We start from the raw sequence: 17,422 nt of genomic DNA on the forward strand, positions 1-17,422 counted from the left end.
AAGCCATCCGGCCAACAACAGCTGATAGCCCGCGTTGCCAACTAACAGTTGAGGCCAGGGCTGCAGGTTGCGGAACGCTCAATTGCGAGCCGGAAAAAAAACAACACACCAAATTGTTCGTAACATTTCCGTGTAAATTGACCTAAAGATGGTTCGAAAAGTGCTTATGATTTGTTTGGGTAATAAAGCACACAATTATCTTATATTTATACCATTAAGAAAGTCATATTCCGCTCTTTCAGGCAACATCTGCAGATCCCCAATTGCGGAGGTCGTGATGGTGGACACCCTGGAGAAGGCGAATGTCAAGGACGTGGAGGTCGATAGTGCAGCAATTGGTGGCTGGCACGTGGGCAACCGCGCAGACCCGCGGGCCATCAGCACGCTGCAAAAGCACGGCCTCAAGTGCACCCACATCGTTCGGCAGATCCGCAAGCAGGACTTCTCGGAATTCGACTACATCTTCGGCATGGACGAGGACAACATGAGCGAGCTGAGGCGTCTGGCGCCCAAGGACTCCAAGGCGGAGCTCCTCATGCTGGGCGATTTCGGACTCGAGAAGAAGAACCGCATCATTGAGGATCCCTACTATGTAAGATTCCTGATTCCACCTGACTAGGATACAAAGTTGCAGTAGAGCTATGCAGATGAGGGAACATTAAACAACTACAAGACTTCCAAAGATAGAAATATCCCAGTAAGATACATACATGAGCTTATATGATAAGGCGAACTATTCCATAGATCATTAGAAGTGCTCTATATTAAGAACCTAACTTAAAAGCTTAGTCTAATTATGATCGCAATTTGTTTTTTCAGGAGCGTGGAGCCGAGGGCTTTGAGACCGCCTATCAGCAGTGCGTGGTTGCCTGTGCCGCCTTCATGAAAGAGCGCCTCCAGAAATGAATGATTTGTAAAAGTGTTGTGATATAGATAAACTAATAAATGTTGATACTAAACGTGAACCGGTTTATATATTATATATATTCAATGAATCACCAGCGTTGCTCATCGGAACTTGCAGTTCCCGTTGTGAAAATGAAGGTTCTGTTCGTGTGCATTGGTAAGAGTGAAGAAATAAAAGATAAAAAGACTAATTTACACCGATACTTACAGGCAACACCTGCCGCTCTCCAATGGCCGAGGCCATCCTGAAGCATTTGGTGGTGAAACGGAATCTGCAGGACTGGTATGTGGACAGTGCTGGTCTCAGGAGTTGGAACGTTGGCCTGAAGCCCCAGGCACGTGGACAACAATTGCTAAAACAACATGGTTTGAAAACAAACCACTTGGGTCGTATGGTAACATGCACTATATAAGCATAAAGTACCCTTTTTATCTTGTTCTCACTCCTACAGATAAGTGCTCAAGACTTCTATAACTTCGATTACATATTCGCCATGGACAATAGCAACCTGTTGGAGCTTGAACACATGGCAGCCTGTCTTGTTCCCAGCCCGACCTGCAAGATTCAATTGCTGGGTAGCTATATTGGACGCAAGGAGGATGAGGTCATCGAGGATCCATACTTTGTAATTTGAATAATCTTAGTTATGTAGTGAGTATCTAAAGTTGTGCTTTCTTCCACAGAGTCAAGGCATGGGAGGCTTTAATGCTGCATATCTGCAGATACTGGAAAGCTGCGAACGTTTTCTGCAACATTACAATTCAGATTAGGACGTCAATAAAAGTGTCATCAAAAAATAGGTTGTACAAATAATCCTATTTCATAGCTTATTAAAAAGAACAAATTGAAATGCCAGAACTTGCCGCTTAACTTCACTAATGATTTATAAACTCTTTGGCTGTTTATTTTCACTTATAAGTTCATTTAAAATACACTGCCCTCCAATACGTCGTCTATGAATCGCGACCAGCTGAGTTCCAGGATTTTGAAAGCTCTCGTCTGTTCCTCCTCCGTCAGCGTGGAGTAGCGCACCGAATTCCACACCAGAGTCTTCAGTAGCCTCAGCCCCGCATTGTTTGGCGCCAGACTCATGATGGCATAATAGAAATCGTAGCTCAGGCCCTTGGCATTCCAGAAGCCAGGATCATCGTTGCATATCACCACGGGCACATCGAGGGCGAAAAACTGGGAACCCGGATGGTTGCGCAGGTCCCAAACCAGATGCAGCACCTGATTCGAAATGGGACTAAGCTCCACGGCAATCCGGCGCGACTTGACGGCATTCAGGAGGATCGGATGCTTGGCCAGAGCATAACCATGACCAATGCGTGTTGTGTTCATCAACAGGGCGTCCAGCAGATTGATGTCCGTTGAGGCACCAAACCAATCTGTAAGATATATATCATCAAGTTGATGAGCAGATCGAGAAGAACTACCACTTACTAGTCTCTCCGCCATGTAGAAAAAGCCGAGCTGTTGGCGGAAGATCCCTGAGGACAGGCAGCAGGGAGTAGAGTGGCTTTCCCTTGTCCTCCTGGCCCACCAAATCGAATCCGACCAGAAAGTGCGGCAAGGCTTGGCTAGAAAAGTAATGTGAATGTGCAAATACTCTTAGAAAAAGCCAAAACTTACTGCAACTTCCTGAACACCTCGACGATTTCCTTAAGATGATCCAGTTCATAGCCGCGATAGACGGCCATAATGACTTTGAAGCCCAGAAAATCGGGATGCAGCTTCATGAACTTCTGGTTTATGGCATACAGCTCGTGGATAGTACGCTCTCTGGGAAAAGTGCGTCCACTGGCGTCATATAGCTAAATAGTTATATAGAATTAATGTTGGGAATATGATATTACATAGCTTCTTACTGTTTTGAAACTGGTCCGAATCTCTGTGTACATCACATTGTCATTGTAGAGCTCCTCCAGCATCTGCCAGTGATAAGCTCGAAAGGCTGGCAAGTAGATTAACGCATCGCTGAGACCGTCGAACATGCCCTGGAAGCGATCCCAAACGCGGGTAATGGTAGGGTACTCCACTGTAGGATAAGACTGATATGACGTCGCCGGTTAAATAGGACATCACTGACTTACGCTCTGGAACTGGAGTGTACAAGTTGATCAGGCGCTCCAAATTCCGATCGTAGACCCGGCGATCCAACGAGTTCCGCCGCTCGTCCGAAACAAGCACGTACTGCGACTGGCACTTGTGCTCCTTCGGGGTCCTGCGGAATGACAGGATACTTTGTCCCGTGGCCGTCGTGCAGCGCAGCAGTCCGGGCATGTACGACAGATCGTCCACCACCCACTTGGAGCTCACGGAGGCGGTGTTGTGCACATGCAGCACCGAGCCCTTGGGCATCTTCTGAAGAAACCGAAAGATCGCACTCCGATCGATCAGCGGTTTGGCCTTGAAAAAGTGCAGAGCGGCCGCATTCTGCTCCGCATTGCGGAATCCCTGGGCCAACTCTCCCAGCTTGTACTCCATGAATATATCGTCCACCTTGGCCTCCTCCGTGTTCAGGTGGGTGTGTCCCCCAGTCATTAGCTCCTCCTCCGCCGTGAGAACAGCTTGTCGTGCTTGCTCATAGCCTAAGAATAATTTGGTAGTTCTTTAGGAAATTTAAGCGATACCCTATACTCTTAAAATTTATTAAATTCTTAAGCGCAGAGGTAAAAGGACTTGGGAAGGACATTCACTCTAAGCTAAAGCAGAAGAGGTCAAAGCCCTAAGTTTGGCACTAAAGTCATTGACCGATTTCACATATTTTGTCATTTCTTAAAGGCAATACAAAAAAATTCATCAATATGGAAATCCCCAATGGAGTGGCATAAAAATAGAAAATATGATAATAATCTACTGGCAATTATGCCACTGGAATTTTAAGTTCCAAAGCACACAGTTTTTAATTAATCCCAAAAAAAAACCACACAAGTTAAGGATTAATCCTTTATGGCCGATTAAATCATACTTAGTGCAGTTTGTGCCTGGATCTGCAGTTGTGAGGTAAGGAGCACTACAAGCATAAGCAATCGACACATTGTGAAAAGGACTTTCCAAAGGACTTTCGCTGCCTGTCCGATTTATTGGTGAGTCCTGTTGTCCGTTGCTAATGAGTTCACAAGCCAAATATTGACTTGCCGCCGTCGCACACGTTGATTTAATATATTTATTTATTAATGACTGGGGAATTGGGGATCTGGGGACTATTCAATCTTTTCGCGACCGCTCGCCAGAAGTGCCCGATTAGAACTGTGGATACCGATGAAGAAAAGCAAAATGCTACTATAATTTTGACAAAATCATTCAGCGGAGCCCGCTCATAAAAAAAATTAGTGCAGAGGTGGAGCCGGGGTCTCTTAACGGTTGACAAACGCACCCGTGCTGGGAATTGTGGAAGCAATTTCATTCTAGAAGCCGGATTGTTTGGCTATCTTTATTTTTTTTTTTTTTTAATTTTTTTTTAGTATTGTCGCATATCTGTGTGATTCAATGCCTGCCGCGCATATTAAGTGATTTAAAAATGTCGAAGGCGTGCGCGCCCATCGCTCGCCGATTTTAAACTATTTGAATTGTTTCTATTTTGGCAAATTTTCACTGACGTGAACGACGGACGCGCTTGTTGGTTTCCAACAGCACACGACGCTGGTGGTATTACGAGTTCCTCAAATCCCCCGCCTTATAAAGTGGTCTGGATGCTTTTAAACGGTACGATAATCGCAGATGGATGAGTCAATTATCGCAGCTTACACAAATGACAATTGTAAAGTAATGTTTATTTTTCGCTGGCTTATTATCAAATACCTGGCAAATGGTAGTTTACAAAAAAAAAAGGTATAGTCATCAAGCTCATTTTGTTACCTTAGGGTAGAATTATAGTTCAATTATAGATAAATACTGCTGGGTACTATAAACATATTCTTAAAACAATTATCTAGAAGAGGTTTTAAGATTTAATATATTATTTAATATAAATATTAATGTCGAAGATACTAAATCAAAATATATTACCATGCATATCTTTCAGATACTTCAAAGTTCCCATGAATGGATTGCATATTCAGGATATTTCCCTGCCATCTTCAATGGCCCCATTTCACGTTCAATGTCAAGTATAATTTCGGCGGGTAAACAGTGCAAATTGGGTTAGTCAACAATATGCAAAAATATGCCCACAATCGCCATGTTTTCACATTATATGGACAAACATATAGCGCTACTGAGGGAAGCATAGAAGTGCGGCTTTGGCGATACTCCTAATACCCTACATATATGCTTTTCCTGGTTATACTTATATGCGCTGCAACCAGAGATGTGTTTACCTACAGTATTATTTGAAGAAGGGCATTTTGGCACTGAGCATGCTACGTCACGAATTGTATTTGCAAATTGGACGAGGGGCAGCCAGTGTCAACGAAAGTGCCAACCCGGGGACATCCAAACATAGCTCGCGCCCCATTCCGGAGCGGACTAATCTCCGTCATTGAACTGCACCAGATGCCGCTGATCCCACAGCGACCAAGATCATGATCAGTGTGGAAATTGCACAAGCCGTATACGGTTCGGATTCCAAAGCGGTGGCCACTATCAGTAGTTTGGCGATCGCCAAGAGTCGCGGATCGAGTCAAATACGGCGTACATTGCCCAATCGGAACTGAGATTACTGGATGGCGATGTGGTTTCTAGGTGCTTTGGTGGCCTCCATTGTGCTCCTAACGGGCAGCCTGCAAGCCACAGATCTACGTAAGTTCCGGATGATGATCCAAATCTTTAGTTGCATTCTTTTCTGGTATCAACCTGATTTTTAAAGAAATTTTTAAGCTAATTCTTATATATGTAGGTACATATGTGCATTAATCGCCATGTAACAGATTAAAAATATTTTATTAAAGAATAGGATTTAAATAAAATTGAAAATGTGTAGTAAATTCAGATGTTATTTTCCGTGTTTGTTGTACGGAAAAGTTCATGAAAAACTATATTAGATGTTGTTATTATGTTCATTTTTAAAAAGTGCTTATCGCAAATTCAAAAGTGTAAACAAATAATATAACGTTTCCATCTCGATGATCTATGAAAGAATAGCAAGTGAAACAACAAAATAATCCGAATAATCTATGTACTTTTTATATATTTATATATATATATATATATATATATATATATTGTAATATAATTTTAAGTGTTAGGACTTTAAAACCTCAAAAGCAAATCCCAAAACTTCCATTCTGCAGCCTATGAAACCCTGAGGGAGCAGATCATGGAAGCGGAGCGAGTGGCCTCGCTGGGTGGCAACATTTGGCTGTCGTCCGACGAGGAGAAGGCCAACAGCATCCTGATGAACGCCAAGCGGGCGGAGATCGCCGAAGGACTCAAGACGCCGGAGAAGTACGCACCCGCGATGCACTTCTTCCAGGGCAGGCAGTACGTCCGGCAGAGCGAGGTGTTCCGCATGATCCAGAAGATGCCGAAGGGCGCCTTCCTGCACGGTCACAATACGGGCATGGTGACTTCCCGCTGGATCATCCAGAATCTGACCACCACCAATAATCTGTACACCTGCCGCAATGTGGATGGACTGCTGGTGTTCACCTACGATCAGTCCGGATGCCATAGCGAGGTGCAGAACGTGTGCACCGAGAGAATCAATGCCGAGGATCGGGGAAAGTACGAGCGCCAGCTGGAGAAGCACATCAATATGCACGGACCCAGGCCGGAAGGTAAGGATATCAACCTCAATTGGTATTACTCTTCTGAAAACCTGAAATTCCAGCTCTATTGCCAAATCGGAAGAAGATTTGGGAGCGCTTTGAGAACATATTTACCACCGTGGATCGGCTGTATAAATACCGACCCACCTACTGTGCCTATCACAAGCGCATGTTGGAGGAACTTTGCGAGGATAACATTATCTACGCCGAGATACGAGCCTCTCTATCGCCGGTGAGTAATCGTGGGTAATATCTTGGATTGTGATCTTAAGACTGTTAATGCAGCTGTACGACGACAACAATCGAACTCTGAGCACCTTGGAGGTGGCCAACGAGCTGGAACGGATTGTGGAGGAATTCAAGGCCAAGCACCATGACTTCATCGGCGTTAAGGTGATATATGCCAAGCGGAATCGTGCATCCGAGGAGGAGATGTTGCGGCGAATCACCACTTTTAAGCAGCTACAGTAAGTTTAGCTCATTATTAAATGAAAAATCACATCATAATTTAATTAATTTATAAAATCTTATTTGTTGCAGCCATGCCAAACCAAACTTTGTGATTGGCTTCGATCTGATTGGTCAGGAGGACACTGGAGATCCGCTGAACAGGTATATCAACCAACTGTCCGATCTTCCCAGCACGGCGAACTACTTCTTCCACGCCGGCGAGACGAGTAAGTAATCCAAATCCCATATAGTGTATATGAGAAACAATCTACTAATCCCATAGATTGGAATGGCCGAACGGACTGGAACATGATGGACGCCATTCTGCTGAATACGAAGCGGATTGGTCATGCCTTCGCCCTGCCCAAGCATCCACAATTGTGGTCAACCATCAAGAAGCGTAACATCGCCATCGAGGTGAATCCCATTTCCAACCAGGTCTTGGGCTTCGTCTGGGATCTGCGAAATCATCCGGCCAGCTTTCTGATAGCCGAGAACTTTCCTCTCGTTATATCATCCGATGATCCGGGTGTCTGGGGAGCCAAGGGTCTCAGCTATGACTTCTACTACGCCTTCATGGCCTTGGCTCCGGCGGAAGCGGATCTGCGCTTCCTCAAGCAGCTGGCCTTGAACTCCATTAAGTACGCCGTGCTCACCTCGGATGAGCGGCGGAAAATCAATCGAGTGTTCCAGCGCAAGTGGCAGGAGTTTATTGCGAATGTCTTGAATCCAAAGTTCTAAGTTCTATTATTAAATGCTCTAGTCTAAATCTAAACGTAATCTCCTAAGCTAAGTGGTTTTCGTATCTAAATGGCATTGGGTGCAAACCATCCATGGAGGCACTTGGGCACGGGTCCATTGGTATGGAAATCGGAACGACCCAGTTCGGTCATCGTTTTGGCACAAAGCACAATTAGGCCCACATAGCGATCGTTGAGACCGCCCACCACCATGGAGGCCAGGATTACGCCATCGTCCTCGGATTTCGGATCCGGCGAGGGCACAAAAATGGGCTCACTGGGATACACATTGTCCTCGCACCAGGTTAGACTGGTCTTGTTCCACACATCCACCTTGATGAGCTATAAAAATAGCGATTATACACAACTTATATGAAAGAACTATCAGCACTTACGGTTCCCGGATTCACTGCATCCACATCGGAGCTAATGGCGTAGAAGTAGCGGTAGTTCTTGCCCATATACCGCTCGTAATAGATCCTGGGTGTTTCACAGCCCCAATCACACAGCATTTCCGGACGCAGGTGGATGCCATTGGTGCCCTGGAACGCCGCCGCTTGACTGCCCTCCAGGGTAACCAGATTAACAAGATTCTCCTCCTCATAGCGCCCACGTTTGGCATCTCGCTTGGGACTTTCCTCTCCAGCAGCGGACTGCTTTCCATTGGTGGGCATGTAGGTAATATCCGCATACTGCGACACCGAGTGCTTCATGTTGCGAGAAACCTGCGGAGCACTTAGTCCAGCAAGGGAGAAGGACTTGACCAGTCCCCGTTTGGCGGTACTCGCCGGAGGAATCGTGCCCAAGGGCAGTACGAATCTCAAGGGACGACCCCGAAAGAGGGTAGCATAATTGGGATTCGTTTGCATATTGGCAATGGCCTCCAGGTACATGCAGTTGATCATCTCGGGATTCCTGTAGCTGCAAATGTCCACTACCACATGGCCATCCCGTTCAAAGCAGTTGATGATGTGCAGATAGAAGAAGGCTTCCGATTCGTAGGTCTGCACCAGCTTGCCGGAAACCCGATCTATAAGGTGAAATAGTGTCGGTCGATCCTCGAACCACTTGAGGCAGGCCGATAAATTCTGTCCACCTAGCTGGGCTTTGATATACTCCGTAAGCGAAACGGACAACGGCTGCTCCACAATCACAAAGTAGTGATCCGTTAAGCCGAAGGTGTGCATATAACCGGGATGAAGTTTCCAGCGGCAGGGCAATGTGGCCACCACATGAGCATCCTCGAACATCTGCTCGCCGTGCGGGAAACAGAGTATGGTGTAGGCCGGTCCAGATCTGGTCATTGTGGTGCCAAGGTTGTAGACAGTGCCGCTGGGAAGAACATGTGGATGCGATGTGTGGTTTACCACGCCCACGAAGTCGGTGGTGCAGATTCGAGCCTCGGTGGCCAAAGTGCAGGGATTTATCCTAATATATAAGATATAATAATAATAATTTATAGTTCATTGCATTTTTAATATACAAACCTATGCATAAAAGGCGTCTCCGTAAATGTGTAATACTGATCCCCGAAAGGATATATGGAAATCATCGAGTTATCCGTTCCACTGTCCGGTCGAAAAATGGCCGCAAATCTATCGAAGATCGAGTGACAGGGATCCGGAACAGCGGCTGTGCCAAACTCCGTGACCACAATCCGCTGGGCAGAGCGATTCTTTCGCAGGGTTTCCGTGTCCACGAAGCGATTCTGATAGGTCACGCGTCCATTCCGAATGGCAAATCGGTGCAGCAGGGCGGAGCAGTCAAACAGATGGCCGAAGGTCATGTCGCCCACCTTCCAGCTGCCGGGTCCATTGCGCAACAGACTACCGCTTATCCATTTGGGAATGTGCCCGCTGTGGTGGCCCTCGATGGGATCCACTATCTCCCGCTCGCAGGAACGCAGCCACACATCCGACGAGCAGTTGGGATACAGTCGCCCGTTGCCATCCAGTCGCTCCGCCTGGGGATCATTCCGCTGCTCATCGTATTTCACCTGTAACAAAATGGGTGGATGGGTCTTAGCACCTTTGACCGAACCGATTGAATGCCCTAATCCGGCTGCACTTTCGCCGTGGATTAGCAGGGATTATCCAGTCGACTGCTGGCTGATTTCCCACATTCCAAACATTTCGTCAGCTGGAACTGTTCTCAAGGACCTTCATGGGGTCTTGAAAACAGTAGGGCCTCTTGAACTTGAACTCAAACCTTAGATTACGTTTCGAACTCAGTCAGCAAATTTGGGCAATTTTTGGAAGACTTTATAAAATTTTAAAAAAATTCTTGTTTTCAAATTGATTTTGTTATCAACCGACCGCAAAGAAGTCGCGCATAAAGCTCTTGAAGACACCGGCTGCCATTGCGTGGATAATCCAAGTGTGAGTTGGGGGGAATCTCCTTGGCTAGTCCAAGCTATGTATGATGCAATATTCCGAAACCGAAAGAACCGAATTACACGTGGTCGGTCCGCTTGCAGTGAGAACCGAATGACAACTGGCAAGTGCTCCGTGGGCTGGGCACCTAGTTACATTGGATAGGGGATGGTTGGGCAGCCCATGTGGATGGAGAAGGCGGCCAATTGGAGGCAACCGACCCAGCATTATTCATAATTTTGATTGACAGCCGACGTGGCCACGCCGGTAGACAACGACCATTGACGACACACACCGAGACGGAGACCCATTGCAATGGGCATGGAGCAAAGACAAGTGGCTCAGCATTTTTGCCGCTTCGGAAAACAAACATTTTCCGAGGGTTGTGGGTGGGTGGTGGGTACACTGTACACTGCACCTAACCAACATTTGTGGTGACTGCCGTCGAACAGCGAAATCTAATACAGCCCAGTGACTGACTTTTGGCGACTGACCTTGCTCCAAGCTAACTGGGTATCTTGTATCTCCCACAGAAGCCGAGGCAGAAGCCAAACGATAGACAAAGGGATCCCCAACCAGATGATGAAGTAAGTACCGACTTGGCCTAAGCTCTTAATCTGCTTGTGGATTGCGGATTGCGCACACCCATCACAGACTTAAGTTCACGATCAAATCAATTACGATTCTAGGGTTTATTGAGCAGGTGCACCGTTTTCAAACGCTGCCGCATTTTGAGGTAAATTGATTCTAATTTCGAATCATATGCAGCTGTAGTTTGAAATCTAATTGCATTAAAAAAAATTATTGTGTGAGGGCAAGAGAAGGATTTTTAATTTACCTATCTGTGCTTAATATAGATTTATTTGGTTTGACCAGTGTTTAGGAAATATTTTATAAAAATTAGTAAGTTTCTTCTTCTTTTTAAAATGTACTGAGAATCTTCTTAGATAGAATTAATAAAAATGGATACTTAAAATGAAGTTCTTATTCCTAAAAGTACTACAACAAATAACAACAAGCGTTTAAAATTGAAGTTAAATATAAAACTAAATAACGGTCATTCAGGATTTTAAAATAATTACCGTTGAGTTGCACACGTCAAGTAGTGTTGTAAAGCGAGCGACGAACAGCTGACTGCTGACAGTGAGCCAAAATAAAACGACGCAAAATCTGGACAAAACCGAATTCACCTGTGATTCGGCGGCTTTTTAGCGTCCCACTGACCCCATTTATCCCGTCATCCCTGTCAGCTTCAGCAACGTAGAACTTGGCTCGTTCCGCGGTGCCCAGGAATGTGACCAGGCATCCGCATTTGGCGGCGACTTCGACTTTGGCCATTCCTGCTTCACCCACTACGGCTGTCCCAGCGACATGAGCGACAAAGCAGCCCGAGGACGGGGTAATCCCTCCACCAGCCGGATTCCTCGCTGCGCCCAAAGTCCACGCCAAGCCCCAGTGGTCCACTCACCCAGGACAAACTGTGCCTTTCGCCCGATTTTTCACGAGAGGAGCACTCACGAGGACGACCAGGTGCTCACCCAAGAACTGTGGAAGCTGGCGCGGAAATCGGGCACCCTGAATCTTTCCAACAAGGCATTGGCCAGAGGTAAGTTCAAAGGGAAGAATTGATGATTTGGTCGCAACACTGAAACTCGAACTTCAGTAATACGTTACATTTATAATTCAAATAACGTTCTCTTTAAAGAGTAATAGTGGAAATATATAGTCTGTTGATTCGAGTTACAGAGTTGTTGTGACTGTATCATCCACTTAAAAGTAGCTACATACATTGGCGGGTTTGCAAGCAGTGGTGACCCAGGAGCAGCTGCGTCGTTGGAAGTCCATGATCCCACTAAAAACAAGTCAGCCGGTGTGTGATCATCAATGGAGCCCCGGCCTCGTTGACAGCAGCGCCTTGTGGTTCCAGTTCATGTGAGGCAAAAGCGATTTCGATCTCGAACTTGACCCTGGAGGAACCCAAATATGGGGCGAAGCATATTTGCCGCTTCACTGACCAGCTGGCGCGGCTCGTAGTGATCCATAAAGGTGCTCCAGGGGTGCGTCCCCAGAACAGTCATCGCTTGATTTAGTTTACCCACTGAGCTGAGCCACATCGGTTGTGTGACTCTACCGAAGCATCTCCCAAGATTGCGTCCTCCAGGAAACAGCTCACCTCGTTCTGCATGTGCGGTCCTTATCCGCGGAGGCGTCGCTACTACCAGATTCGCGAATTCCAGATGGCATCTTCGGCGGACGAGCTTGAAAGCGAAGATCCGGACGATGAGCTGGAACTAGATGATCCCGAACCTCCGACTCGCTCTGAAGACTGTAGTGTAGTGAATTTCCAGGATAAACGTACTCTAATTGACTCGTCATTTTATCATTGCAGTGCCCAAGCGACTGTACGACATTAATGAGGCGGATGCGGACAGCAAGGCCGTAAATCTAGAGCAGCTAACGATTAAGGAGGAGGATGCCTGGTGGAACCAAGTGCCATTGAACAACCTGGACCTGAGCTCAAACACTTTAACGCACATATCGCCAAAGATCGAGAATCTGCAATCACTTACCGTGCTTACGGTATGAAATTACAATTACTATTAGTGTTTTTAATTTAAAATCCACATATTAGCTGCACGATAATGCTTTGGTGGAGTTACCACCGGAGATCGGCAAGCTGGAAAAGCTAATGCGCCTTAATGTGAGCCACAACAAGCTCAGCCAGCTGCCCCGTGAGATGTACAGTCTACCGGAGCTGCGGCACCTCAACATCTCGTACAACGAGTTCGACGAACTCAACCCGGACATCAGTGACCTTCACATGCTTGAGTTTTTGGTGAGTTGGGTGGCGGATATAGAAGCTAGTCTAACAGCTTTAAAGATTTTATATTTATACTTTATTGAGTATTATTTTTATGTATGATGAAAATGGTTATGGCGTCTTATCTGACTAATCCCATCCAATATGTATATCCTCCCTTAACAAACTGCTTGCTAATCCACTTGTAACGAAAGGACGGTGGGCATAACAATATTCAATCCCTGCCCGGCGGCATTGGGTTCCTGGTGCGTCTAACTGCGCTCTTGTTGCCCAATAATCACATCAAGGAACTGCCGCCCGATCTTGTTAATATGCGCTGTAAGTGCTGTCCCACCTCAATTATATGCTAATCCATGTCAAACGATTGCGTTATTAGCTTTGCAAAAGATTGATCTGATGCATAACGACCTGACCAGCTTGCCGGAGGATATGGGCCTGTTGAGAAAGCTGGAATGCCTTTATCTGCAGCATAACGACATACTGGAACTGCCAGAGTTCGAGGGAAACGAGGCGTTGAGCGAGCTACACGCCAGCAATAATTTCATTAAGGTAATCCTTACTAAAATCTTACGTGAAATCTAATCCCAATTATAATAATTATCTTCTATTCCAGATCATACCAAAAGCTATGTGTAGTAACTTGCCACACCTGAAGATACTGGATTTGCGGGACAATAAGATCACGGAGCTGCCCGATGAGCTGTGCCTGCTGCGCAATCTAAACCGTCTCGATGTGTCCAATAATACGATCAGCGTGCTGCCGGTCACATTGTCCTCCTTGGCCCACCTGATTAGCCTGCAGGTGGAGGGAAATCCCATAAAGACAATCAGACGCGACATCCTGCAGTGTGGAACAACGCGGATCTTAAAGACCCTGCACGATAGAGCTTTGGCCAAGGCCAAGGAGGAGGGAGGTGGCGTCGACGACGCGTCCACGTCAGCGGGCATCAGTGTTACCCGTTTGCGTGGTGGCCAAATGGACGACAGTGATATACCCGGAAACTTTCCGGATAGGTATGTATCAAGTGCTTTTCTTTCAGCGAGGACGGCACATTGATCTCCGCCGCTGTAGCTTTCACACCCAGCAACGGCAGAACGGATTCCAATGTCATTGTCCATATCCATGCCAGCAGCAGCAAATGCAGCAGCAGTTTTGTGTGTATGAACCGCTCAGAAATTGTCAGCAATATGATCGCCAGACCCAGGGGCACATATATGAGCCCGAGAACTACCAGCAGCAGCATCAGAATGGCAGCTTGAGATCACTTTTTGTGCAACAGCAACAGCAGCGAATGGAGTATCCATATCCAGGTTGCTTTATGTACCAACAGCAGCAGCAACAGCAGTTCTCCTATGAGCAGGATCCATCCTCTCGCTCAGCTGTCCATCCACGTTGGGTGTAGTGTATCAACAAGTTCCAAAATTTACATACATGTCATCTACTTCATCCATGGAAGCCTTGTAACTAACTTTAATCTCTACTCCACTTTGCAGATACAAACTACGACATACACGTACATTAGCTGTCAATCTGGAGGAGCTCACGTCAGTGCCTGATCAAGTGTTCCAGATCGCCAGGGATGAGGGAGTGCATGTGGTGGACTTTGCGCGCAACCAGCTGAGCACTTTGCCCAATGGGTAAGTTTAAAGTTTTAATGCATGCAATGATCTAGAACTATTTGGTTTCTTAGACTGCAGCACATGAAAGATCTAGTCACGGAGCTAGTTTTATCCAACAATGTCATCGGCTATGTTCCACAGTTCATCTCCCAGTTTACACGTTTATCTTTCTTGAATTTGTCCAACAATCTGTTGAATGACCTGCCCACGGAATTTGGTGTCTTGAATACATTGCGTGAACTAAACATTGCAAACAATCGGTGGGTATTGGGAAATATCTTAGTAGTTGTAGCTTAGTAGCTTTATTTAAACTTTCCTCTTGTTTATTTTTAGCTTTCCGTGTATTCCCAACTGTGTATACGAGTTGCAAGGTCTGGAGATCCTCATTGCCAGTGAGAACCACATAAAAATGTTAAATGTATCGGGTCTGCAGAACATGCGACGTTTGAGCACATTGGATTTGCGCAATAACGATATTGAGACAGTGCCACCAATTTTGGGGAACCTGACAAACATAACGTAAGATCCTTGCTGGGAATATATATTGTTCGGAGCCAAACTTATTTTCCCTGTATATTGCAGTCACTTGGAGCTGGTGGGCAATCCCTTTCGACAGCCCCGCCACCAAATCCTGATGAAGGGCACCGACGCCATCATGTCTTATTTGCGCGATCGCATACCCACATAGAAGAGCAATTCACATCGTTTTCTGAGTAACACTTCACTAGCAATATGTTTATTTTGAGGAATAGCGTAATGGAAATTGATAGATCCCCTCGATCATGCCCACAAACAATCAGTCTATGCGTTGGCTGTTTGTGGACATGGACGAGAGGAGGCGTTACAAGTACAACATACGACACACACCGTGCATCAACCAACCGAACTAGTCTGCATGCCACATTACCTAATGCACGTTGTTAATCCTGGCTGAGCATCTGCAATAAATGGGAATAGTAGGGAAAAAAGTGCGTTCTTTTTCTTTCACTTCTGCTCAACCACTTCGCTGCGCAAGCGCTTGGCAAGATTGCGTCTGAGTTGCAGGGCAGCGTTCTCCTCAGCTTCCAGTGGTGCCGGCATCGAGAGCTCCTTAGTCTGGCCGCCGTTCTCGAGCAGCTGTTGGGCCACCAACGCGGAGCTGGGACGCGCTCCTTCCGGTGCATGTGGAGTACCTCGGGACATGGTCTCCTGCAGTTGCTTCGCACGAGTCTGCTTCTTAATCTCCACAATCTTGTCACGCTGTTGGCGCAGGTACTCCTGCCGCGAGACTACATCACTGGGGTCCACGCGATCCTCCTGCTCGAAGAACAGATTCAGGCGCTGGAACTTGTCGTTGACCAGCTCCAGATTGGGCTCCTGCTCTGGAGTTAGGGCCGCTTCGGGGCTCTCCAGTTCGTCAGACACCGTCTTGGCTATCATTTGTTCCACCTCGGAGGCGGTATCCCTGTTCATGCACAGTATATATATACGATATAGAATAATGACCAAAAAACAAGAAGTATTGATTACTAATTGCCAAAACCCCTGTACAATTTGGCTGGCAAAGTGCCCACAATTGCATAAGACATCATTACCCACCCTGGATCCGAGCTCGCGTCCGCACTGCGGTCGTCCCCCTCCTCGGCGCCACCATGGGCTAATTGATTTTTCTCTATGAGATCCAGGGCCTGCAGCTGAAGCTCCACGTTGCGTTGCGTCATCATGCGTATGAATATCTTCAGATCGTTGGCGGCCCATATCTGGAAGACGACATCTTGGGGACACGACTGCATGAGATCGTGCGACCGCACTTACCTGCTGGAAAAGCACCTGGTGGAAATGAAAGGGATTCTCGCCCTGACCCTGCTGCCTACCCTCCAGACAGGCCATCTCGAACTGCTCCGGTGATATCTGCATCTCCTCCATGAAGCTGCCCAGCATGTAGTCCACCAGATTCTTGTATTCCTCGTGTATCTGCAGTATGTCCGGATTGTTCTCATCCAACTGCTGGTTGGGATCGAAGACTGCACCAAATCCCTGCGTTACTGGCGATTACATGTTCTGAGTGGACTTCTCACCTAAGGACTTTTGCTCTATGAACGTCTGGAGCGGAGCATTCCAAATGGGCCCGTGCAGGAAGCACACCAGCGAATCGAAAACCCAGGAGTCTTCCACCGACATTTTAGCTACGATTGAAAGAAGTGACTAAACTGCATAGTCAACATTTGTTTGGTCCTTGAATCGGTTGCCATGGCAAGTGAAAAACCACCCAGCACCAAACACCTGACAGTCAGGTGTTTACTATATTGAATAAAATAACAACTTGAGAGCTTTGCCATTTGTTTCTGTTTAAAAACTATTAAAAACTATTATTTAATTTACTCATAATAATAATATAGAGTTATATATATCGCATTTTACGCACGGATGTTTAAACAACTAAATAAAATATTCAAATTATAGACGTAATGGGTATGTGTTAGGATTAGGGATTAGACAGCATATCATATACAATACACGGATTCATATAAATACTATGTATAAACTATAGTTTTGTCGCTTTACGTTTACGCTTAGTTTTCGTTATCGTTTTCATTATCATTTTGTTTTGTGTTCGTTTCTGTTTCTTGTTGTTATCCTCATTCGTGTTAATGCTGCTCAATCAAACAAACAAAAGCATCAACTTGGAAGGACAAATGTTTGGATACACGTATCCCCATCTATTTTATTGGTGTACTATCATAGGTATTGATCGTGGACTTCGGGAGTGGGAACGATCGGTTGCTCGGGGGAAACCGTTTGCAGTGACAAGTTCTTTAAAC

The 17,422-nt window shown here is 46.2% G+C and overlaps 7 protein-coding genes across 14 annotated transcripts; 4 read left to right on the forward strand and 3 right to left on the reverse strand.

Annotated features, from left to right (window-relative positions):
- Positions 1-48: 48 nt before the first annotated feature.
- Positions 49-965, forward strand: LOC117142755 (low molecular weight phosphotyrosine protein phosphatase 1). Its single transcript, XM_033306937.1, has 3 exons — positions 49-179; positions 243-592; positions 820-965. The coding sequence occupies exons 1-3, from the start codon at positions 149-151 to the stop codon at positions 904-906; spliced, it is 468 nt and encodes a 155-aa protein (XP_033162828.1). The 5' UTR covers positions 49-148; the 3' UTR covers positions 907-965.
- LOC117142753 (low molecular weight phosphotyrosine protein phosphatase 1) lies at positions 925-1,778 on the forward strand. The gene is made up of 4 exons (XM_033306934.1): positions 925-1,063; positions 1,117-1,301; positions 1,359-1,532; positions 1,591-1,778. The coding sequence occupies exons 1-4, from the start codon at positions 946-948 to the stop codon at positions 1,675-1,677; spliced, it is 564 nt and encodes a 187-aa protein (XP_033162825.1). The 5' UTR covers positions 925-945; the 3' UTR covers positions 1,678-1,778.
- Positions 1,779-1,818: 40 nt separating this feature from the next.
- On the reverse strand, positions 1,819-4,231 carry LOC117142749 (adenosine deaminase 2). The gene is made up of 6 exons (XM_033306930.1): positions 3,879-4,231; positions 3,001-3,498; positions 2,776-2,945; positions 2,540-2,721; positions 2,351-2,487; positions 1,819-2,295 (listed from the first exon to the last, which is right to left on the reverse strand). The coding sequence occupies exons 1-6, from the start codon at positions 3,946-3,948 to the stop codon at positions 1,832-1,834; spliced, it is 1,521 nt and encodes a 506-aa protein (XP_033162821.1). The 5' UTR covers positions 3,949-4,231; the 3' UTR covers positions 1,819-1,831.
- A 959-nt stretch (positions 4,232-5,190) lies between these two features.
- LOC117142750 (adenosine deaminase 2) lies at positions 5,191-7,848 on the forward strand. The gene is made up of 6 exons (XM_033306931.1): positions 5,191-5,650; positions 6,142-6,627; positions 6,681-6,850; positions 6,904-7,085; positions 7,159-7,295; positions 7,352-7,848. The coding sequence occupies exons 1-6, from the start codon at positions 5,575-5,577 to the stop codon at positions 7,807-7,809; spliced, it is 1,509 nt and encodes a 502-aa protein (XP_033162822.1). The 5' UTR covers positions 5,191-5,574; the 3' UTR covers positions 7,810-7,848.
- On the reverse strand, positions 7,754-10,307 carry LOC117142747 (carotenoid isomerooxygenase). Its single transcript, XM_033306925.1, has 4 exons — positions 10,124-10,307; positions 9,296-9,804; positions 8,204-9,236; positions 7,754-8,150 (listed from the first exon to the last, which is right to left on the reverse strand). Exons 1-4 carry the CDS (start codon positions 10,166-10,168, stop codon positions 7,875-7,877), a joined length of 1,863 nt encoding a protein of 620 aa, XP_033162816.1. The 5' UTR covers positions 10,169-10,307; the 3' UTR covers positions 7,754-7,874.
- On the forward strand, positions 10,036-15,589 carry LOC117142746 (leucine-rich repeat-containing protein 40). 8 transcript variants are annotated; one of them, XM_033306917.1, is made up of 13 exons: positions 10,040-10,186; positions 10,714-10,767; positions 11,431-11,786; positions 12,570-12,760; positions 12,813-13,016; positions 13,196-13,319; positions 13,378-13,550; positions 13,615-14,015; positions 14,074-14,400; positions 14,496-14,639; positions 14,693-14,881; positions 14,955-15,140; positions 15,204-15,589. In XM_033306917.1, the coding sequence occupies exons 2-13, from the start codon at positions 10,760-10,762 to the stop codon at positions 15,307-15,309; spliced, it is 2,409 nt and encodes an 802-aa protein (XP_033162808.1). In that variant the 5' UTR covers positions 10,040-10,186; positions 10,714-10,759; the 3' UTR covers positions 15,310-15,589. The 8 variants fall into 8 exon arrangements, 7 of the variants coding, with proteins under 7 accessions (XP_033162813.1, XP_033162808.1, XP_033162811.1 ...); XM_033306920.1 differs by lacking the exon at positions 14,074-14,400 and having other exon boundaries at positions 10,043-10,186; XR_004459572.1 differs by lacking the exons at positions 14,955-15,140; positions 15,204-15,589 and having other exon boundaries at positions 10,036-10,186; positions 14,074-14,398; positions 14,693-14,785.
- Positions 15,580-17,369, reverse strand: LOC117142751 (cilia- and flagella-associated protein 36). The gene is made up of 4 exons (XM_033306932.1): positions 16,679-17,369; positions 16,416-16,624; positions 16,200-16,360; positions 15,580-16,065 (listed from the first exon to the last, which is right to left on the reverse strand). The coding sequence occupies exons 1-4, from the start codon at positions 16,779-16,781 to the stop codon at positions 15,606-15,608; spliced, it is 933 nt and encodes a 310-aa protein (XP_033162823.1). The 5' UTR covers positions 16,782-17,369; the 3' UTR covers positions 15,580-15,605.
- Positions 17,370-17,422: the final 53 nt, after the last annotated feature.

The sequence above is a fragment of the Drosophila mauritiana genome, chromosome 3R (genome assembly GCF_004382145.1).
Source record: "Drosophila mauritiana strain mau12 chromosome 3R, ASM438214v1, whole genome shotgun sequence".
In the NCBI taxonomy this organism is placed as follows: domain Eukaryota; kingdom Metazoa; phylum Arthropoda; class Insecta; order Diptera; family Drosophilidae; genus Drosophila; species Drosophila mauritiana.